Source organism: Sciurus vulgaris, assembly GCF_902686455.1.
Source record: "Sciurus vulgaris genome assembly, chromosome: 8".
Lineage (NCBI taxonomy): Eukaryota > Metazoa > Chordata > Mammalia > Rodentia > Sciuridae > Sciurus > Sciurus vulgaris.
In genome coordinates, this window is record NC_136468.1 from 122,415,455 (window position 1) to 122,439,141 (window position 23,687).

Genomic DNA, 23,687 nt, shown 5'->3' on the forward strand with positions numbered 1-23,687 from the left:
TTAAGAAAGTTACAAGGCAAGCAATGACTACAAAAGATATTTGCAATACATATATCTGACAAAGTACTGGCAGCCAAAATGTATAGAGCATGACTGCAGTTAAAAAATAAGACAATCCAATGAAAATAGTAGGCAAAAGATATGAACAGATTCTTCACAAAAGCAGATAAATGGTCATACTAAGCACATGAAAAGGTGGTCAACTTTACTAGTCATCAAGGAAGTACCATAATTAAAGCACAAAGAGAGTGCTGACTACACACTCACTAGAATGACCAAATTGTAAAGACTGACAATACCAGTATTGATGATTTGGACATCCAGAACTCTCAATCGTTGCTAGTGAAAGTGTAAAACACTCTATAATCACCTTGGAAAACAGATCAATGAATACTTTGCATCTGCGCAGCTCACCAAAATTTTTCATTTTTTCCTATAAAAACTACTTGCCCAACCTTCTTGAATGCACCCATAGTTTAGTATTGGTCCACATATTCCCATTGCAATGCTGTCATTCCCAAATAAATATAACTTCTCTAGAGATCTCTTGCTAACTAATATGATGGTTTTGGAGGCTATGCCTTTAAGATGTGATTAGGTCATGAGGGTAGAGCTTTCATGAATGGGGTCCACTAGTGCCCTTATAAAAGTGATAAAGCAGGCTAGGGATATAGCTCAATTGGTAGAGTGCTTTCCTTGAAAGCACAAGGCCCTGGGTTCAATCCCCAGCACTGTAAAATAAAAATAAAATAAAAAAGTGATGAATCTTCCTCACTTATTCTGCCATGTGAAGTTACAGCAAGAAGACAGATCTTTTTTTTTTTTCTTTTTTTAAATTTTTTTTTAGAAGACAGATCTTTATAAACCAGGAAGCAGTCCCTTGATCCTAGACTTTCCAGCCTCAAGAATTATGAGGAATAAATTTCTGTTGTTTGTAAGCCACCCAGTCTGTGATACTGTGTTATAGTAGCCCAAGCAGATACACAAAAAATGAAAACATACATCTATACAATAATCTGCATAGGAATATTCACAGCAATTTTATTCATGATGGCCAAGAATTAGAAGCAATCCAAATGTCTACTAACAGACAAAGGGATAAACAAATCATGGTATATCCATACAGGGGATAACTACTCAGCAACACAAAGGAATATATACTAACATATGCAACAAAAACTTTATTCAAAGAAAGCCAGACACAAGTGCATTCATAGAATGTAGAATTATATCAATGTATAAAAAAGGCAAATCTGACTGATAGTGGCAGAAAACAGGATAGTGTTTGCCTGGGGTAAGTGGTGGAGTGGGTTATTGATAGCCAAGGGGCATAAGGGTGTTTTGGAGGTGATGCAAATGGTCTACCTTGATTACAGTGGTATTTCAAGGGTGTATACATCTGTCACAACTCATCAGATATTCACTTAAAATGGATATATAGTATAGTATGTAAATTATATTCCAATAAAGTTGATTTACCTTTTTTGTGGTTGTTGTGCTGGGGATTGAACCCAGGGCCTCATGCATGCAAGGCACTCTACCAACTGAGCTATATCCCCAGCTCCAATAAAGTTCATTTTTAATATCAGTTTCTCAGAAAATCCTTTTTTAACCACCTCCTTCCTCCCAGACTAGGTCAGGCTCCCAGCACCACCTGTACTTCTCTTCCACTGTATTCCCACAAGTGTGAATGTTTTAATTGGTTTCCTGTCAGTTAGTTGTCTTTAGACATCAAGCATCAAGGGGTTGCATGTCCTGCCTACCTGGCTCACCAATGATTGCTAAATACCTGGTACCATGTCTGCACTCAATAAACACTCATTAAAATGCAAGTGAATCTGAAAAGCAAAGGACAGGGCTGCAGCCACCTTTACCCCTGCCACAACTGTGCAGCTATAGCTCTGTGGACTGGATGACTTCCCTGCTACTCCTTGTGGGGCCCTGGACCTGCATGGACAAGTTGAGTCTGTGCAGTTCCTCAGAGATTTCCAGGAAGGTCTTGCCTTTGGTCTCAGGGAGGAACAATCCAGCGTAGATGGCTCCACAGACACAGACACCAAGGAAAGGAACAAAGAGGAAATGGGACAAGCTCTCCTGTGGGTTAAAAGAGACCCCAAGACTTGGTGTGGCTCATCTCAGTGGAAGGTTCATGACAAGTTATGAGGAAGGACTTGCTCCCTTTGCTCACATAAGGTTCCTCCCACTTGGCCTCAGTTTCCATGTACAGAGGCACCACTCCCTGGGGTGCTATAGTGATAGGGACAATAACTGAAGCAGGGCCTCCCACCCCAGGGGGAAGAGTAGGCCTACCATGATAAACGGGAGCCCAATTCCAACCAGGAAGAGCATGGTCCACATAAGCGCCCCACAGACCATGTAAGCAGCAGGTCGGGCTGTCTGATCAAACAGCTCTGTGGCCAGGATTCCTGTCACTCCAGCTACAAGAAGGGGAGGACAGAGGGCTATCAACCCGGGCTCCTTGCCCTGCTCTCCCTCACCTTAATCCAGTCTGCATGGGGGCCCCTGGATGTCCTCTTCTAGCCCACCCAGAAGCCTCAGCACAGGTGGGTCTGGGATCTGCAAATGACATTGCAGTCACACCCACCCATTCACTCAGACATACATTGTTCCTTCAGCAAGGCCCAAAGACCAGAAGCCCTCAGGCCCACTCACCAGGACCAATGCCAAAGCTGAGGATGAAAGCAAAGATGCAGGACATAGCCAGGTAGGGCATCCAGGGGAAGGAGCTCTGCAGCAGATAAAGTGGGGTGAGGTGGAAAAGAGACCTGGCCCCACCACCACCCCTTTTCTCCCAACTACCTTCAGGCACAGGGCTACTGTGAAGATGGTAGCCCAGAAGGTCATCAGAGAGTATCCCCCCATCAGCAGCACCTGTCGTCCCACCCTCTCAATCACCACGCACTGCAAAGGAAAGGAACCACTCAGTAATGTACCACACATTGGGCCCTTGGTTTGAGAATAAGCACTAGGGAGGGGCCTCATAAAGAATCTGGAGTGTGTTGTGGGGGGACAATTTATTGCTTCAGAAGGTCACAACTTCACTAATTTCCCAAAGGACCATGGTTAATTACTCAAATTCATTTAGTGCTCTCATCTTACAGCAATGGTGTGAATGCCCAGCAAACAGTAGAAATGCCTGCTGACTTGCTGCACTTTACCACCATGAACAGGAGTGGAAAATGGCTTAATGCATTGGACTGAAGTCCTAAGAACATCAGCATCCCAAGTGACCCTCCCAGCAGGACTGATGGAGGGTGGGTCCAAATTCAGACTCACGCTAACAAAAGTTGCAAACAGTTCACAGCTCCCAGTCCCAATGATGGCATATTGGATCATCTCTTCAGGCACTCCTGCTTCCCAGAACACTGAGGAGGCATAGGCATATACCTGGGATTGGGCCAGCAGGAGGGGCAACTCTGAAGCATTGGTTCCCCTCAACCTCCCATGGCTCCCAGCTGCCTACAGCACAAACCCTCAGCAGACCCAGGGTATAGGACAGGGCAGGGCCTCACCGAATCATTCCCACAGAGCTCCAGGGCACTGCTCAGCACCACGAGGCTTGTCACTTGCCTCCTCAGGTCCCGATCCTGGAACAACTCCCATGGGCGCCTTGCCTGGCGGCCCTGGCAGGCAGCACACTCCTCCTCCATCTCCTCCATCTCCTTTGTCACATCCTGGGTGCCCCGCAGCAGCTGCAGGGCTAAGATGGGGGAGAGTGCTGCACTTCCTCTCCCTCAGTCCTCCTTTGATTCCCCCCGGACAGTGAGCCCTTCACCCCAAACCCAAGTCTGTCTTTCTCTCTCTCTCTCTCTCTCTCTCTCTCTCTCTCTCTCTCTCTCTCTCTCTCTCTCTCTCTCTCTCTCTTTCTCTCTCTTTGGGTATGTAAATCAAATACATAGAAAACACATCATTTTTGAGAAGATTATATTGGCAAAAGTTCTGCCAGATAGACAAAAAAGACTGAACAGCTTGAAATATAAAGACAGTCAGTGCCCTAACTTCCCACAGGCAGTAGCAGAGAAATTTGCTCAACCACCAAAGCAGCACATTTTCCAAAACTCTCCAGAAAGTGCCAAGGAAAGGTGATAAAAAAGGAGAAATATCTCAGAGGGCAGAAGCAAAAACTATGGAAGAACTCTTCCCAGGAGGCAGATCAAGTCCTACCTCTAAGCCAGGGAGACCTGGCAATGTGTTTCCAGGGGCATTTCAGAATTGTTATGGATCCATGACTGCTTTGTGCCTTCTGGCCTCCTTGTGTTTGAAATCAGACTCTTAAATTCTGGTTGCCTTGTCTTACTTTGACCACTGTATGCTGAATATGGGATGGGAAGAAGACCTGTTTTTTAAAACCATGGTCTTTGGATCAAGAAAAGGCACAGATAGCCAGAAGCAGTGATTCACACCTCTAATCCCAGCTACTAGGGAAGCTGAGGCAGGAAGATTGAAAGTTTGAGGCCCACCTGGGCAACTTAGGATGAACCTATATCAAAAAATAATAAAAGCCAGGCATGGTGTTGCACACTATAATTCCAACGATTCAGGAGACTGAAGCAGGAGGATTGCCATTTTGAGGTCAGCCTGGGCAATTTAGCAAGACTCTGTCTCAAAATAAATAAAAGAACTGAGAATGTAGCTCTCAAGGCAAGAGCGCTTGCTCAGTATGTGCAAGGTCCTGGGTTCAATACCCAGTACAAAAAAAAAAAAAAAAAAAAAAAAAGAACAGGCACATATAATTCAATGTGATCTTAAGATCTGATACTTCTTCACTGGGCCTTAGTGGTGCATGCCTGTAATGCCAATGGCTCAGGAGCCTGAGGCAGGAGGATCATAAGTTCAAAGCCAGCCTCAGCAACTTAGTAAGACCCTAAGCACCTTAGTAAGACCCCGTTTCAAAACAAAAAAGTATAAAAGGGCTCAGTGGTTAAGCATCTCTGGGTTCAATCCATGGTCCCAATAAATAAATAAATAAATAAATAAGAATCTGGGACTTCAAAACTGAGGTAATGAATGGGACTTTGGGAGATCCTGGGATGGAACTGAACATATTTTGCAGAGAGGGGAGATAAACATAATAATTGTGACCATGGGCAGGCAAGGCACTATGCCTTATGTACTTGAGCTGAGGCAGGAGGGTCACTTGAGCTCAGGAGTTCAAGATCAGCCTTAGGAACATATAGAGACTCTCATCTCAAAAACAAACAAAAAAAAAATTGTGAAAATGTGTGGCCATGATGGCCAACCAAGAATACATTCCTGGGGACTGGTCTTCATCCCTCCTTGAGTCCACACTCTTTGCCATGGGTGAGCACATGTCATCGATTTTCCCATCCATCCCATGGCTTTAAATCTAAAACAGCATGACTCCCTCTAACTAATGGGATGCTAATAGGCGAGGGGAGAGGCTAAAGGTTTTGAAAGTACTTGTGTAACTGTTTTGCCTTCTTGTGCCTCTGCCAGCACACACTAAGAATGTCCCTGGGTTCACTGGTACCAAGAATGAGAGGAAAGACAAATATACAGAGCTGAACTGCCCCAGCCCAGCCCAGATCAGACTTGACCAAGACCTGGCCCAGCTGAAATTAGCAGAGTTGTGCTGCCAAAGTAGTAAATGAGTAAAAGATGTGGTGAATAATTGTTTTAAGTCAGATATTTGCAATTTTTCCTTGACCATCTTTATTCTAGTTAACTGATGTACAATCATCACCCTGCTGGCATTGGGCAGGTAAGGTCTTGCACAAGTGTCTCATCGTGCATGCACGCGCACGTGTGTGTGTGTGTGTGTGTGTGTGTGTGTGTGTGTGTGTGTAATTTAGGACATCCCCTAGACAAAGAATTTTGAAGGGATATGTGAATAGATAATGAAGTTGAGACACAAAGAGAAGAACAGTTTTTCCCTACTAAATAAAACCCAAGAAATGAGGACCTACATACTCTGGTGAGATGCATCTCTGGAACAAGGACAGTCCACAAGCCCAAAGGCAGGGACTCACCGGCTAGGCAGGCCTCCGTGTCTCCACAGTCAATGAGGAGGTAACGTGGGCTCTCAGGAAGAAGGGGCAGGGAGACAAGTTGGAGTATCCCAGGCACCAGGCAACTGGCCAGCAGCAGGGGCCAGACCTGTGGGCCGCCCAGCAGCTCCCTGGGGAGGCAGAGGACAGAACAGAACAGATGCCTCCTCACCTCCCCCCCCCGCCCCCCCCCCCCCCCCCCCCGACCCCATGCTTGCCTTACTAAGCACTTGCGAGGGTCACATTGGGCTGTGACTCTATCTAGCTCTGAGTCTGGACATCAAGATCCTTCCAACTCAGGTAAGAACTGAGAGAGGTCAGGGCCCCTACCCCACCTCATCTGTAGCAATTTTTCTCCTCGGGGATCTAGGCTCTGCACTTTCCTTTTTTTACTATGATGGCTAGGATGAGTTCCTCTTTAAAAGCCCAAATCTTCACCCTCTCCTCTGTCAAGACCTGTTCTTTGCTCCCAGTCCTGGGAAGATGGGAAAAGGTGATTTACACTGAAGTTTGGCTGATTAAAAAGCCCTTTTTGTGTGTGCATATGTGTATATTGGATATGAGGCTGTGAACAAGGTTTTGATGACTTCATGCATAGAAGCATGGGGAGAAATTTGGGTGAGGACAGATGTTTACTGGCATTTCTGAAAGCACTAAATGCACAGGGGAAGGGGTACTTACCTCAGTCCAACCACCTGACCCATCACAATCCCCAGGGCTGTAAAGATGGCTGAGGTCATGGCCACTGCTCCTCGAAGTTCCTTAGGAGCACTCTCCCCCAGGTACATAGGCTGAATGTTCATGCTCACACCTGGACATGTGCATAGCAGGGGTGCATCAGCTACCAAGAGGGTCCCTGTGAGGCCTGTGTCTTTTTCCTGCCTCCCTCCGCACCAGCCTCTTATCTGTTGGATCATGACTCAGAGGGCCATTCCCTCACCCCACACACTCTGAGGGGGTCCACCTTATCTTCTATAGGGACAATAGGATCCCAACTCTACATTTTGAATGTTGAATGTCCCCCAAATGTCCATGTGTTAAAGGTTTGGTCTCCAGGCTAGTGCTATTGGGAGGTGCTATGGACCTTCATGAGGTGGGACCTTATGGGAGTCCTTAGGTCACTGGGGGCATGATCTCAAAGGAGATTGTGGGAACTCAGTCTCTTCCTCTTCTTCTTTGCTTCCTGGCTCATGAGATGAATGATTTATTCCTCCACACACTCCCACCATGATATGCTGCCATCACCTGAGGCCTATGCCACTCCCATATTGGACTGGAGCCAGGAACAGTGGTGCACCCCTATAATCCTAGCAACTCATGAGGTTGAGACAGGAGAATCACAAATTCAAGGCCAGCCTCAGCACCTTAGTGATACTCTAAGCAACTTAATGAGTCCCTGCCTCAAATAAAAAATAAAAGAGCTAAGGATGTACCTCAGTGGTAAAGCACTTCTGGGTTCAATCCCCAGTAACAAAACAAAACAAAACAAAACAAAAACAATGTTAGACTGGAACCTCCAGAACCAGGAGTCAAAATAAACATTTTCTCTTCATAAGTCAATAGCCTCAGGTATTTCATTATAGTGATGGAAAGTTGATAATGTAGTCTCTGAAGTGCTGGGGTGCATGCAGGGAGGAAAAGAGCAGGACCATGTCCTGGATGCCTACCAGCTGCCAGCCTCTCATTTGAATGCTTTTCATTGATGAACTACAGATGTAGGTTCTTACCTCATCCCAGTCCCCCATGGACACATCTGGCACCTATATAGCCAATGGGAAAACAAAACTGGATAGTACCGTTTCTGCCCACCCCAGTTGGTAACAAATGGCAAAAACTAGGACACCATATACCTGGCAAAACTGCAAGGAATGCAGCTCTACTTCACTCTCTGATCTGGGATCAGGAAACATCTATCAGTGTCCAGTTCCTTTCTCCACACAGTGGGTGAAGAGAATTCAGAAGAAGACAGTTGCTCTGATTGTCAAGGAGTCTCAAGGGTACCTCTGCTCTTCTACCAACATTTAGGAAGGAATTCCTTCTTTTTTGGATACTCAGGGCACAATGACAAAGTCTGACTCATTTCTTTCCCTTGAGTATAGGTTGTTCTTAGAGACTCACTTCCAATGAATAGAATGTGGGAAAACCGATGGTGCATAACTTCTGAAAAGGGGACATAAAGAGCACTAAAAGTTCCTCCTCATCATTTCTCTCTCTCTCCACTCTGGAGAATGCCAGCCACCATTTTATGAGAATATTCAAGGAGCACTATGGAGAGACCCACAGGGTGAGGAGCTGGAGCCTCCTGCCAATGGCCCGAGGGAACCACTTTGCAAAAGATCCTCTAGCCCCTTCAGGTGGCAGCAGCCCCAACTGACATCTTAGCACAATCTCATGAGAAACCTCAAACCAGAGCTACCCAACTAAGGCATTCCCAGTTCCCTGACCCACAGAAATTGAAATTATAAATATTGGTTGTGGGCTGGGGCTACAGCTCAGTGGTAGAAAACTTACCTAGCATGCTTGAGGCCCTGGGTTCCATCCCCTGCAGTGCATGCACACACACACACACATCATGTTGGTTATTTTAAGCCACTAAATTTGGGGGTAATTTGTTTCACAGGAATGGATAACTAACATAGATGTTAACACCTGGCTGTAAAAAGTACAGGGTCAAGATGTAACTTGATTGGAATCCCTAAAAGCCGAAGTAGATGTGCTAAAGCTTCTGCTCCCTCACATATCAAGCCTCAGAAATTAGGGGTTCCTAATATGATATCCTTTCTCCACAAGGAATGTCAGAAAAGTAATCCTATGTCCCTTTATACCTTGGCTGCCAGGAAGCTCAGGTTTAGAGTGTTGATAGTATAAGTTTGAGGATGTTTTCCCCCATTCCTGCAACTTTTTCATTTTTCTGTCTTTACTATAAATATCTAGTTATATGATCTTTTAAGATAAAACATTTTTAATCATTTTACAAAAATGCAAAAAAGGTAGGCATGAATGAAAGATATGCAGTGAATAAAGGGGAAAAAAGAAGGAAAGAAATAAAGGGAATTAATAAATGAACAAGAATAGACAGGCAGGATGAGATGCCTCCATACCTGCACTGACTCCCATAAGCAGTCTTCCCAGCATGATCATCTCAAAGGAGCCTGCTTTGTGGCTGAAGCCAAACAGCATGGCTGCAGTCACCACAAAGATGTTGTTCACCAGGAGCGACTTCTTCCTTGGGGAAAGTGAAAACAGGCAAGAGACACTTTGGTTTGGTTCAGAGGGACCCCTCTTCTCCTTTCTGCATCTCCAACCAGCCCCGATCAGTCACAGACCTCTGTGTGTGTGTGTGTGTACTGTTTTCAATGAGAATAAACTATATAAATTGAAACGAGCACTAGCATTGCATCTTGGCTCACTTGTGGAATGCCTTGAGATGCACATTCCTACACTCCCCCAACATACCCCCAAATTACTCTCCTTTTTGCCTGAATGGAAATATGAAATGACAGGATTTATATTTTATGGCTTTTTCCCCTTTAGAATAAACATTGCTTTCCCCAAACTCCCTTGTAAAATGAAGGAATTAATATATTATTTCTCAGATTTAATGAAAACTCTAGAGCAGCCAGGCATGGTGGCACATGCCTATAAACCCAGCAATTTGGGAGGCTGAGGCAGGAGGATAGCAAATTCTAGGTCAGCCTCAGCAGCTTAGTGAGACCCTGTCTCAAAATAAAAAATAAAAAGAGCCAGGAATCCCAGTAGCTCTGGAGGTTGAAGTAGGAGGATCAAGAATTCAAAGCCAGCCTCAGCAATTTAGTGAGGCCCCAAGCAACTTAGGAAGACCCTGTCTCTAAATAAAATTTTTAAAAGGGTTGAGGATGTGGTTCAGTGGTTTAAGTGCCCCTGAGTTCAATCCCTGGTACCAAAGGAAAAAAAAAAAAAAAAAAAGGGGGGGGGGTGGCGGAGGCCAGGGATGTAGCTCAAAGATAAAGCACTCCTGGGTTCAATCCCCAGTACCAAAACAAACAAACAAACAAACCAAAAAACAAAAAAACAAACAAACAAACAAACAAAAAACCAGGAAGAAAAGAGATTTTTAGAGTTAAGAGAAGAAATGCATGGAAAGCCAAGTACATGCACACAGGGTCACTTCTTAGAAACTTCAGGATGGTTGAATCTTCCAACGATTAGTCAATGAAACCAAGACTCCAAACCAAGTAGGGGGCATTGGAAATGTTACCTGCTCCACCATGATGAGGTGTCAGCTTTGGACTCCTGATAATGAGCTCAGAAGTGCTATCACCGGGAAGAGCCACCGAGGATCACATAGATCACTCTATTGATAAGAAAACTGAAGACTAGAAGAGGCCAGTGTTCTGCCCAAAGTTAGCCATGCATCAGAGATAGCGCATGAGCCACAGCTTAGGTTTCCTTTGTCTGGAGTACAGAAGATGACAATAGATTATCAAGTAAAAAACTAACTTGATCCAGTGGTAACTCTAATTGTAACTAACAATCACAATTGTGAAAATATATGGTTTCTTCACTGGAAATAGTAAAATCCATTAAATAATAATTAAGGACTTTGCCCTGGTGACTGCATTTCATTTCATTTCAATACACAGATAATGTCAGAAACACTTGGCTTTCACCTGGCATGGATAATAATATACCTCAAATGAACTGCCTTAAGGATACAAGAGTTCTATAGCTGGGCCATGATTAGTCCATGGGGCATCCTGCTGGCCCCACTACTTTGATGAGTTTACACTGAAAGGAACTAGAGAAGAGGAAACAGGAAGTAGCCTGGATGTCTTGGTAAGGTATGACACAGAGTAAAAGAGAACAAATGAGGGTAAATAATTCATGTTTTAAATAACTTTTATAATAATATATTATTTTAATATTATTAAAATATTATTAAAATATTATTTTAATATATTATTCCATTTGCTCAATGTTTTATTAGTTATTATTGTTAATCTCTTATTATGCCTAACTTGTGAGTTAAAATTTATCATAGGCATGTATATATATAGGAAAAGCATGGTAAGTATAGGGTTTGGTACTCTTTGTGGTTTCAGGCATTCATTGGGTCTTGGAACATATCCCCCACAGACAAGGGAAAACTATTGTACTTAAATTTACTGTAAAATACAGAATATCAAAAAAGCCTAATTAACTGCAGGGCTAGCAGAAGAATGGAGATCATATAAAACTCCCACACATAGGAAGAATACCTCTATTACATTGTTCAGGGTGGTTGTGACAAAACAATACTCAGAGTGACCTTACACAAGGAAGGGTGAATACAGATGCTGGTATATATAACATGGTTGAGTATTATCAGTTGGGGTCACTTTTAGACTAAATATATGGAAGAAAGGGTCTGTATAGTCTGGTAGCTAGCAAAGGGGTAGACTCTGGTAACATTTGTGTCCTTCCATCTGGAATTGCCTCTCTTCCACTCCTTCACAAAAGTAATCATGTGACCCAAGAATAACCCTTGATGAAGATAATGGAGACAGAATATGGCTAGAGTTGAGCATGCTGAAGGCATCCTCCCTAAGGGAAATTCCAAAGCTTTGGCTGCTGAGACCCTTGGCATTACCTGGGTTTATGCCCTTTTGAGGCCTGGCTTTTTGTTTTTTGTTTGTTTTTTGTACCAAGGATTGAACCTGGGGTGCTTATCCACTGAGTCACATTCCCAGTCCTTTTCAAAATATTTTATTTAGAGTCAGGGTCTCACTGAGTTGCTTTAGGGCCTCACTGAGTTGCTGAGGCTGACTTTGAACTCACAATCCTCTTGCCTCAGCCCCCTGAGCAACTGGATGAGAGGTGTGTGCCACTGTGCCTGGCTAAGGTCTGGCTTTTAAACACTTCTTTTCATTCTTGTGAGCTGCCTCAATAGTCATCCAGTTATTACAGTTTTTGATCATGTCAGCCAGAGTCAGTTTCTGTTGTCTGCAACTTGGGAACTGCATCAGATACACAGGGGGAGAGCAAAGCCTAGAGAGAAAATATTCGCTTAAGATCAAATTGCAGGGCTGGGTTGTGGCTCAGTGGTAGGGCGCTCGCCTAGCGTGCATGAGGCCCTGGGTTTGATCCTCAGTACCACATAAAAATAAAGGTATTATGTCCACCTATAACTAAAACAAGAATTTTTCTTTAAAAATGATTAGGTTCATGCTGGATATGGTGGCACATGCCTGTAATCCCAGAGGCAGTTTGAGAGACTGAGGCATGAGGAGCTAATCTGGGCCTGGAGCCTGCTGGGCATTTTTCTTCTTTCACATTCCTCAGCCTGCAGATTGGGATGCCCCTCATCAAAGGGCACTGGGTGAGGGGTGTTACACTTACCTTCCCAGTTTGATGGCCATGGGTCCTGCAAGCAATGCTCCAATAAGTCCCCCCAAGGGGAAAAGAGACACAATGAGGGACCACACAAGCAGAACCATATGGTCAGGCAGTGGTTCTCCAGTACGTGCTTGCCATGTTTCATTGGTGAATTCCTGAATATGCTGTGAAGAGAGATGGCAGTCAGCCTCCAGGGGATGAATGGGGATGGTGGTGCTGTCCAGGACAGGACAGTCCGTCTCCACAAGGCTCTGTGACTCTGTGATACAGTCATCAAGTCTCTGGAGCTCCCCATGGTGTAGGAAAAAATTCATTTGAGCACTTCCTATGTGCTCCTAGCACTGGACAGTCTCCATCTGCCCCTCTATGGAATCACACTATTTTTCTATATTCACACAATACTTATGATAGCAAAGGTGTGGGGATTTTCTACAGTAAGCAGTTCTCCAACTCTCTGGACACCAGCTAGATGTACTATAATTTAGTCCAATCTGACACTATATAATTGAAATTAGCATCAGATTCCACAAGTCAAAGGGATCAGCCCCACAAAACTGTCCCCATTTCAAATGAAAAATTTAAGTCCAGGTCTCCTGTACTCTGACTGACCACCTACAAATTAGGTGTTCCTATGACCTTCTCCTGGGGTTCAATAATTTGCTATAATAGCTCACAAAGCTCAGAAGTCACTTTCCTTATATTTACTGGTATAAAAGATATAACTCGGGAACAGCCAGATGGAAGAGACACACAAAACAAGGTCCTGGAGGTGGTTGGTGGTGTTCAGATCTTTCATGCCCTCTCTGAGCACAGCACCTTCCCAACACCTCAGTATATTCACAGATCTGTACATACATCAACAGTTTTTATAAAAGCTTAGTCTTCAGCCCTTCTCCCCTTCCCAGAGGTCAGCAAGTGGGGCTGGAAGTTCTGACTCTAAGCACTTGGCCATTTTAGTGATTAGCTCCATTCTGAGGCTATCTAAGGGCCCAGTCCTAAATCACCTCACTAGCACAAACTCAGGTAAGATCAAAAGGGGCTCATTCCAAATAACGAAAGGTCCTCCTATCATTCAGAAAAATTCCAAGGGTTTTAGGAGCTCTGAACCAGGAACTAGGGTCAAAGACCAAATATGGTTCTAATTATACAATATCTTTTAAGTCCACTATGCCCTACTTCCACCCTCCTTTTGCCCCCAGGAAGCCACCTGTACAGCCCACACCACTGGGCTCCCTCCCTGACTGGCTTTCTGTTGGATTTGGTCAATGGTGGGCACCACCAGGACCTTAGAGATGGCAGGAGAGGAAGGTAGGGGCTCCCTCTGTTCTCTCTTTTTGAGGTCACTGCAGGCTGGCTACAACCCTGTAGAGACTGAGAGATTAAATACACATTACTATGCTATTAAATACACATTACTTTGTTCATTAAGTCTTGGAATTAGGCCAGAGAGGTGAAATGACTTGCCCATAGCCTCAGCCACAGGTCAAGGTTACACCCAGGATATTCAGACTCTACTGATTTCCACCCTCCAGAGCTGCCACTTCAGGCAAGTGAATGGAAGCCACATGATTAGGAAAGTCTGAGCATGAAGAAGACCTGGACATCCTTCCCTTGGTTAGAGATGAAATATTAATCTTAGACAATCCCCCATCAGGACATGAGGGAGACCAATGGGTTCAGGTGTTGAGCCAGCTCTTTCTCCTGTCCTGGCCAGTTCAGGGTAACAACTGACAGCCTAGGCCTGCCACATTCACCTGCAGGAAGGAACTATCTAGTGGAACTGAACTCAGGGCCAGTCTCTCCGACCTTGTCTCTAACCTTTCAGGAATGACCCCTGACAAAGAATCTCCTTGATCAAATTCTACTCATACTCCTCTGAGCTATTTTTCAATTAGTCTTCAAATTTTGGACTTCTGTGTTTATTGCTGCATTGCCCAATATCAGCAAGAATCTTGTGTCGAATGACAATTAAATCACAACAATTTAGTTGATCTTAATTGGTCTTATTTTCTACCTGAGAATCAGGCAACACTTCATTCCATAAAGTAGAATAAGTGTTCTCATGATCCAAGCCAAGAAGGCTGGTTATACAAAATGCTTGAAGAAAGCAAAAACAAAAACAAAAGGCAAACTGGTCATTTCAAAGTTATTTTCCTTGTAAGGTGAAGACAGGAAGACAAAACCATAGAAAAGTAACTGATTATTTAGCTTCATTTTATTTCAGGTTACTTCTTCTATGTAAGGATAAAAGCAGAGATCTTCATTATCATGTCTATTAAAACTAGCCTATTTGGGAATTTTAACAGTTTTCTCTCTAGTCCTCATCTTAGAAGGTCAAATAAACAGCTATTATGGTATCAATTTAAAAATGTCTCCCAAGTCGGACATGGTGGTGCATGCCTCTAATTCCATTGGCTTGGGAGGTTGAGGCAGGAAGATTGCAGATTCAAAGTTAGCCTCAGCCATTTAGTGAGGCCCTAAGCAACCTGGTGAGACCCTGTCTCAAAATGAAAACTAAAAAGTACTGGGGATGTGGCTCAGTGGTTAAGCAGTCCTGGGTTCAATCCCTGGTATCAAAAAAATAAATAAAGTCCCTCAAGGAGCTCAGATGTTAGGAAAAACAGCAATGTCAGAGGTGAAAAGATTGGATTATGAAAGTCATAACCTTATCAGTGGATTTGATGGATTAATAATTCAGGTCTTATGGATTAATAATTTGAATGGACTACTCCGCAGTAACTATAGGGGGATGTGACTGAAAGAAGTAGGGCAGGGGAGGTGTGCGTTTGGGGATTATATTTTATCCCTGGCTCTCTCTGCTTTCCCACTGCCATGAGCCAACTGGGTGTGGTGGAGCATGTCTGTAATCCCAGCGACTCTGGAGGCTAAGGCAGGAGAATTGCAAGTCCAACTTCCATAAACTAAGCAGCTTTTCTCCACCACACCCTTCTGCCACAATGTTCCGTCTCAGGCCCAGAGCAATGGAATCCACTGACCATGAACTGAACCTCTGAAACTGTGAGCTCAAAATAAACTTTTCTTCCTCTAAGTTGTTTTTGTCAGGTTTTTTGGTCACAGTGACAAAAAACTGACTAACCAAGAGCTTAGTTTCATTGTGATGAAATGGAACTTTTAATGTGCCTCTATGTTGATTTTTAGCCAGTGTAGTATAGAAACGGAGTCCAAAACAATGGCCTTTTGTAATTTTTATTTAATACCTGATAACTTGGTTTAGGTAGAATCCCTTAGAGTTCTTATTGGATCACCCTTGATAATTGATCATCCTCCAACTTATCCCACCTGCCTTCTGCAAGAATCCAGTTAGGTTGGTTTAGCCAGAATTGCCCCTTATCCCTGATGTTTCCTCTTAGTCATTTTTCACCCACTGACCCCAACCATACTCCTTGGCGATAAATTCCCACTTGCCCTTCCTGTATTCAGAATTGAACCCAAACTCTCACCTCCACTGCAGGACCCCACTTCATAGGTCCCTGTACTTATTGCCATGGCTTCCCTTCAATAAAGTCTTCCTTACCATGGTTTAACAAGTGTCATTGATTCTTTTTATATTTCTTTAACAGGATAGTGTTTTTTCTTTAACATCATTTGGCAGACTAGGAGGGACCTCCAAGCCCAAGAAAGTCTCATGTTTGAGAGATGGTGATATCCCATAGGAGGAAAGATCTGATCCTACCCCTCCTCAGTATGTGAGTCTGCACTGAAGTGGGCACTGAAATGCTTGTTGAATGAAATGAATAAACCAATGCAGCCAGTTCATACCTCTCAAAACCTTTTATTTTATCCATTCTTTAAGGGTTTGGGCTGCTATCATTGTTTCCGTCCAGAATACCCCTCCTATCTGTCTTCTGTTGACAATCCTTTGGGGGAACTTTTCTTCACTGATCAATTACAGCTCCTTTTGCCTCCATAAAAGTGATCACCTGATGCCCTGACTCAGACTTAGGCAATTTGAATATGCCACCCTGCTGACCACATGATTAGTCTAGGGGCAGGTATATGACCCAGATAAATCATTGGACTCTTCTCAGACCTTTCGACATCTGGGGAGGGGGGACAGTTCTCAGCTAGTAGGAAGTGAATCTGGTGATGGTTGCATTCTTGCCTACTGGGCAGAGAACAAAGTCAGGCATGGGCAATAAAGTTACATTCTATCTTAGGGCCTAGTCCCTGTAGCTTCTCCTCCCATTCTGGGTGAAGCCCCACATAGTTCCCATCTATGTGACCAGACACTCGTCCTTCTTACTTAAGCAATTTAGTGGTAAACTTCTTCCACTGGGGCTGCAAGATTCATCTTTTCCCATAGGAACTCACTGAATATTAACATGGGCCAGGATAGTATAAAGTGCTAGGGACTTAAACAAGGAGCAAGAGGGAAGAGAGTGCTTCCAGTAGAAAGAAGCTTATAGGAAGGGCTGTGTCATGGACATTTGAGAAACCACATTTAACATGCTTTTTATCAAGGTTGAGGAATTGAAGGTGGATGACAAAGAGAGGGGTTTTGATCCCATGAGGCCTTAAACTTCAGGTGAATTAATCTGTCTTTGCCCTACAAGCACTGGAGAGAATCACTGAATGTTTCTGGGCAGGGGAGTGACTTGACAAACTTGGGGGAGCTCAAGAAGGAAAAGCTGAGCTGGACCCAGTAGCACATGCCTATAATTCCAGCTACCCAGGAAACTGAGGCAAGAGGAGAATACAGAGTGTAGTCTAACCTAGGCAACAAAGCCAGACCCCATCTCAACATAGAAAGAAAGAGAGGGAGAAAGAGGAAGAAAGAAAGCCCGGGAAGAAGGAAGAGGAGGAGGGGGAAGAAGAAAAGGGAAAAGAATGAGGAAGGGAAGGAGGGAAAGAAGGAAAGGAGAAGAAGAAGAAATAGAAGGAGGAGGAAGAAAGAAAAAGGAGAAGGAGGAGGATGTGGAAGGGAGAGGGGGAAAGGAGAGGGAAGGAGAAAGAACTGGAGGGAAAGGCTGCTGAAGGCAGGGAGTCCAGTGAGGAGGCTGCACTAGAACTGGGGTTGTGGCAGAAACAGGGAGAGAAATATCTGGATTCTAGAGGTAGTTGTGACGGCCTTGGTGTCCAAGAGAGGAAGGAAAGTGACAAGGGTAATCCCCACATCAGTAGGTATTAGGTGATTAAGAACACGGACTCAGGAGAACATCAGTTTTGGGGAGGATGCAGAGCTCTGTCTAAACCTACAGAAATCTGTGGGACATCCCAGAGGAAGAGGACACATGGGAAAAAGCACTACTAAGTGAATGCTGAGCTAAAGTCCCACAGTGGGCAGTCATCAGCCCCAACCCAGTACCCACTCAGACAGTGACAATGGGCACAGAAAGTACATACCAAGGTTGGAGCATTGATAATGGAGAGGTTGTAGCCAAACTGAAAAGTTCCACCAATGCCAGCTGCACAGATGATCAGAAACAGGACTCTACCCTGAATCAGAGGAGATGGGGGAAGACACAAAGTGACCAATTACAACCTCATCTTCCCTCCCTGAGCAGACATACCAATCGCAGCTTTGCAATTTATTTGAACCAGGCAACAGTGTCTCCACTTTGCAGATGAGAAACCTGAGAAAGGAATTACCTAGGTCACATGGCTGGTTGGTAGGCCGGGAAATCAGGCTTTTTGCTCTGAGTCCAGGAGGTAACTCCACTTCACCCCACCCTCCCTCCCTCAGCCAGCATTTTCCTGAGATGGAGAGCAGTTCCCAGCCTCCTTGTTGGACTAGACCTAGGCATGTCTGCTGTGGTTATGAAGACAATCCCCTGAGCTGGAGAACCAGTGAAGTGAAGCTCTGCTTCTAAAAGGATAGCAGTCCCTGAGCCCCAATGATTTCCCCCAGGGAAACATTCTCCAACAGAGTGACTGGGCCCCAGGAATCTGGATTAAGACTCCTCTTATCATACTTTGCTGTATAAAATACATTTATGTTCACCAGAGTAGAACAAGAAGATATTATTTCTATTTATCAAGCTACAGGCATTTAAGGATTTTTTTAAATCAGGTTTTTTTTTTTTTTTTTTTTTTTTTTTTAGTTCTTTACCTCAAGGATTGAGATATTTTGAATAGATCTTTTTCAATGGGGGGATGCTTATTATAATAATATACCAAAATACTTAATAGAAAATTGTCAGCTATTCTGACAAAAATAAACATTGTAAGATACTTTAAAAAAAAAAAAAAAAAAAAAGACTCCCCTTATCACCCACCAGTCTGTTTTGCAATGAGGCTAAAAGACAGTGGCCATGCAGTCCTACATATGAGGGAACTTGCAGGGTATATGGAGCAATGGACAAGTAGCCACATATGGTGAAGGTGTCTGGATTCCAGTGCCAGCTCTTCCCTGACTCCCTTGTACTCTTGAACCTGTACTGCCTGGATCTAGAGACAATAATACCTACTTCTAGGCTGAATGTGTGTGTGCAGGACATAAAGCACAGCTTTAAAAAAAATTTTTTTTTAGTTGTAGATGGACACAATAACTTTATTTATTTATTTTTATGTGGTGCTGAGGATGGAATCCAGTACCTCACACACGTAGGCAAGTGCTCTATCACTGAGCTACAACCCCAGCCCAGGGATAGCTTTTTATATTAGCACAACTCCCTGAGAGATGGGGGTGGGGCATGGAATTCCCCAAGACAATCAGTCAAGAAGACTCAGGACCCTGATGTTCCAATCTGTGTCAATGGTATATATTTTAGAAATTCACAATATCATTTCCATTTTTCCTTTTATGAGTTTCAAATTACGAAATGACATGATCAGGGTTGGAGGTATAGTTCAGTGGTAGAGAGCTTGCCTAGCATGCACGAGCTCTTGAGTTCTACTCTAAGTATTGCAAAAAAGACATGCTCATTAAGATTTTTGAAAATATAAACAAAAAAAAGAAAGAAAATTTAGTATTTTAGTATTTTTAGTATTTTTAGTATTTTCTTTTTTAGTATACCAAAGTTCTCCACTCCCCTCCCCTAAAAGCACATGATGAATTGCTTCCCTCAAATATTTTCCTAGGCATTCACAATGTAGTTGATCTTACAAAAATTGAATCATTAACCTTTTCCTCAAAAAAAGCACACTGCTTTTCTTGTTCTGGCAAATTGTCCTACAGATTTAAAGTACTACAAGTCAAATTCATTAAATCCCTTTTATTAATGTTTTTGAATACTTAAATACAAATTTTAAATACAAATTTTATGACAGAAGAATATTTAGTTAAAGGTTTTGGGAAGAATTTTCAGAATCTATAGTCTATTTTTTCATTGCCAAGTGCTTGACCCAACCAGGAAGGATGCTGGGGGACAAATAGAACCAGAGAAAAGATAGAAGTACATTCATCATTCTGTGACATACTCTATTGGGTGGAGGAGTATAGGAAGAGGCTTTGGAGGATAGGATTCTGCTAAATACCCTGCCACGGGTTGGAAGACAGGTCAATGACAGGGCCCTGGCTGCTCATATTTCCCATTTGGCCTAAGTAACTTTCTTCTAAGCTGGAAGCTATAGGTAGAAGCAAGGCAGGAACCCAGGAATTTGGTATCTTGTACTACTTAGGCCACGTTACAGCTTCAAGGGGATTACATGTAGGTAAGATAGCAGTTCTGCAGGAAGCAGCAAGAGACAAAGTACTTTATGACAACTGACCCCATGTGGCAGGGGATGGTGACAGGTCTCCAAGCCTACAGAAAAAATTTTAATTCAATGAAATTATGCATGTAGATTTCCTATACCATGATCGATCAGGAGGACCATTCAAATATTACCTATGATGGTGATTTTTGTTTCAGTAAACAAAAATGCATTGTCCCACACAATGGACAATAAACCTACTATTCTACATTGCTGGAGCTATAACAATGAATGAGACAATCCATGACCCCAGAGAGCTGTACCTCCAGTGGGAGAAAACAAGCAATCACAAAACAAATAAAAATATGTAGTAAGTTAGCTGGTGGTACAGAGTCATAAAGCGGTGAACAGGAATAGGGAGTGTTTATACAGGGTTGTACTATTTTAAATATAGTAGTCAAAGAATATGGTCTGAGAAGGCAACACCTGCGCAAAGACTTGAAGGAGGTGAGGGATTGCTAGGCATCTATCTGAAGGAAATAAGGCCACGTTGGGGGATCCATAGATGTACTGTGCTGCGTGGGCATTCTTCTCTAGCTATCCTCATTTCTTTGGTAAGGCAGGACGCTAGATGAGAGCTGAGGAGCATGGACGAGGGACAGTGAAGGCAGAAAACAGTCACAGGAGTGAGGGGCAAGGACTGCCTTCTTTAGAGGGCTACTGCCTCTTGGGGCTTGTCTGGCCCCAAGACAAGGAGCAAGGACCCTGGGAGCAACACGATCATGAAAGGGTTGCTAGACTGGGATGTCCCACAGGCCATGCTTATGCTCCTTTGAATCTAGTACCTAACTCCACTATACATACATCCATAAATCAGTTTTGTACAATTGGACTCCTTTGTTAAGCCTTCAAGGGTGACTGTTCCTGAGTAGTTCACGCAGGTCCCCAGTCCCTCATTAGAAACGCCTAGGCAGAAAAAAGAAACGCCAGCGCCGGGCGAGTTTAGGAATTTGGAGGTTTCCAAATAAAGGAGGGTATGGAACACAGCGGAATGAGCAGGCTTCGAGTTCCGGCTCTATCCCAGGGAAATCTTGACGGCCAGCAGCGTACCGCAGATAAACCTGCGCGCCGCCAGAGGGCGATACAGCAGTTCCAAGAAATGGGGGAAGTGACGGCGCACGCGCAATTCGGAAAGTAGTAAAGGCAGAAGCTGACGCGCAAGCCCAAGTGAGTGTCGGAGGCGGTCTGAAGCGTAAAAGACTGGTGCAACGCAAACCTGGGTGTGCCCAGGAGACTCAGGTACAGGTCTGTGAGGCGCAGAGACGCTAAGGTGCAGGCAAGGGATCCTGGAGGCCCGGGTGTTGAGGGATGCCGGGGGCATCTGGCAGAGTAACTCACCTGAGTATCCGCCATCGTTCCACTTCGACACCACAGAGTCTGGAAAGCCACTCGCTCACTCGCTCAGTCTTTGCTTCGCCGAGCCCAGAGGACGTCTCTGTAGACCAGAAAGGAACTCTGGGCTAGTCATCTCAGCCAACCCCTTACATTCGACCCCGCACAGGTCCCAGCATGCCACAGATCGCCGCGCTCCTGGGTTCTCACCAGAAATACAGTCTTCCGGCAGCCTCATGAGTCTCCGGGCCCTTCCTTGCTCTTCTGATCATCGCTGCCGCCCTTGGTATACTTCTCTGCCAGGCCTCCAGTTCCCCAAGCCTGGCGCCCCTGCCTGCCACCAACACCTTGGAGGCGTCTTCCTAGTGCTCTCAGTCGGCCGAGCCCTTGATTCTGCACAGAAACTACTCAGCACACACACCTTAGTCCGGGTGCCCGCATCCTTTCTCCAAAGGAGGGACAGATCCACCAGTCTCCGGAGCGCTTTCAATTCTGGGTCCTAGCGGAGCCGATGACTTGGCAGATTGCGCAGACCTGTCTCGGCTTGCTGCCAGGGTATCGGTTGAGTGAAAGGCCGTCCCTTCTCTCCACCCCGCTCCCGTTCGGAACACTCTTTTTTATAAAAGTACAGAATCACGGAGTTCATTGGGCAGACTTAATCTTTTATTCCTCAGGGGCTTTTAAGATCCTGCGTGGAATTCAGGAGGTGAGCAAAGGCCTAACCGAAACCAGACTTGCCAAAGATGCTATTTTTGGTCACAGAAGCAAAGAGCTGAAAATGACCTTGTGAAGCCATCTTGAGCAAATACTGCTATAAGGGCAGACACCATAATAGGCAATGCAGCCTCTCTATTGTTCATGCTTTGTTTCTGCTCTGAATTTTTAAACAACTTCTAGAAAGATAATGCCCCCTTTTTTTGGTGGGATTGAACTCAGGGGCACTCAACCACTGAGCCACACCCCCAGCCCTATTTTGTATTTTATTTAGAAACAGGGTCTCATTGAGTTGCTTAGCACCTTGCTTTTGCTGAGGCTGGCTTTGAACTCAAGAGCCTCCTGCCTCAGTCTTCCATCACTGGGATTAGAGGCGTGCACCACCGCAATGGCAATTCAATGCATTTTAAGAAAAAAACAATATTAGCAGTTATCATAAATATTTTATTATATTCTTTTTCTGATGGTATGGATATTTTCCTTTAATCTGTTTACGAGATCAATCACATCATTAGACTTTCTAATGATGAACCGTTCTTGAATTCTCAGGTAAACTTGTTCATAATAGTTATCTTTTCTAAAAATATATTGTTGGGCAGGGCACAGTGACTCCAAGTAATTCCAGCGTCTTGGATGGCTGGGGCAGGAGGTTCCCAAGTGCAAAGCCACCCTCAGCAATTCAGCAAGGCCCTAAACAACTCAAGACCCTGTCACTAAATAAAACATCAAAAAGGACTGGGGATGTGGTTCAGTGTTCCCTTGGGTTCAATTCCCAGTACCAAAAAAAATAAAAAAAAACCTTGTTGGTTTCAACTGCTTATATTTTATTTAGATAGTTATTGTTCTCAAAACAATCATTGCTCCCCCCACACACACCTTAAAAAATAAGTGAGAAATGATGGGCTAATAAATGGTGCTAGGATAATTGATTATATGGAAGGGAAATGAAATTGGATCTTTTTGGAGTAAACACCAGTCAATACCTAGGAAATCTTGTTCTGGATGGTGAGATAAGAATTTTAAAGAAAGATAAGGAAGGAAATGGAGAGGGAAACCTGGCCACTTCCTTGTCTCCAATCTTTAGGTGAGGATCAAAGCAGATGACTTTAGTTGTAAAGTAAAAGAATGTACTCATAAAACATCTCAAGAAATCCATCTGCACAGTGAGCATGCAATCTATCCTGTATATTCTCTTTGCTTGTAGGCACAGTTTGGCCCTCCATTGTATTCTAACCTGTCACCTCAGAAGAGTAGATGAATAATAAAATGACACAAATCTCTTTTGAGTCCTCCAAGTTCTTTCTTTAGGGATTGGTAAACGGTATTCTTGGGGTGTTTGCAGCTCTAGGGTTGAACAATTGGCAGAAGGATCCCCAGGAGGAATGTATTGAGTGGGCTGTGGAGTTAGAGAAAGACATGGGTTCTGTGGGGGAAATCCTGGACTGGTCACAATCTTGATGTGGTTTGAGGTGGCTTCTACATTGGAGAGGTGGGGACTACCATGTGCCTATGGAGACATGCCAAAATGTAAAGAGGAATGCTACAAGTGTTGGAAGCAGCATCTAAAGTAGTTGTGGGAAAGCAAAATGAAACAAAGAATGT

The 23,687-nt window shown here is 44.0% G+C and overlaps 1 protein-coding gene and 1 long non-coding RNA gene across 9 annotated transcripts; one reads left to right on the forward strand and one right to left on the reverse strand.

The window, feature by feature from the left end:
• On the reverse strand, positions 1–21,905 carry SLC2A11 (solute carrier family 2 member 11). 7 transcript variants are annotated; one of them, XM_079152448.1, is made up of 13 exons: positions 21,793–21,905; positions 21,378–21,474; positions 17,748–17,840; positions 12,387–12,547; positions 9,131–9,255; positions 6,711–6,840; positions 6,012–6,160; positions 3,534–3,721; positions 3,298–3,408; positions 2,821–2,922; positions 2,674–2,749; positions 2,311–2,438; positions 1–2,039 (listed from the first exon to the last, which is right to left on the reverse strand). In XM_079152448.1, the coding sequence occupies exons 2-13, from the start codon at positions 21,390–21,392 to the stop codon at positions 1,782–1,784; spliced, it is 1,536 nt and encodes a 511-aa protein (XP_079008574.1). In that variant the 5' UTR covers positions 21,393–21,474; positions 21,793–21,905; the 3' UTR covers positions 1–1,781. The 7 variants fall into 7 exon arrangements, with proteins under 7 accessions (XP_079008574.1, XP_079008573.1, XP_079008576.1 ...); XM_079152447.1 differs by lacking the exon at positions 21,793–21,905 and adding an exon at positions 21,582–21,721; XM_079152450.1 differs by lacking the exons at positions 17,748–17,840; positions 21,793–21,905 and adding an exon at positions 21,582–21,721.
• On the forward strand, positions 19,378–23,365 carry LOC306668740. Of its 2 annotated transcripts, none has more exons than XR_013765955.1 (2): positions 19,378–21,284; positions 21,414–23,365. It is a non-coding gene; the product is annotated as an uncharacterized lncRNA (long non-coding RNA). The 2 variants fall into 2 exon arrangements; XR_013765956.1 differs by having other exon boundaries at positions 19,378–21,278.
• Positions 23,366–23,687: the final 322 nt, after the last annotated feature.

Bases quoted from the DNA above. Each gene is read 5' to 3' on its own strand.
- SLC2A11 (XM_079152448.1), bottom strand. The intron at 12,548-17,747 runs GTATGTACTTTC...CTCTCTTCACAG, and splicing joins TTATCAATGCTCCAACCTTG to CATATTCAGGAATTCACCAA. The intron at 2,439-2,673 runs GTGAGTGGGCCT...CCCTTCTTGTAG, and splicing joins CAGCTTTGGCATTGGTCCTG to CTGGAGTGACAGGAATCCTG.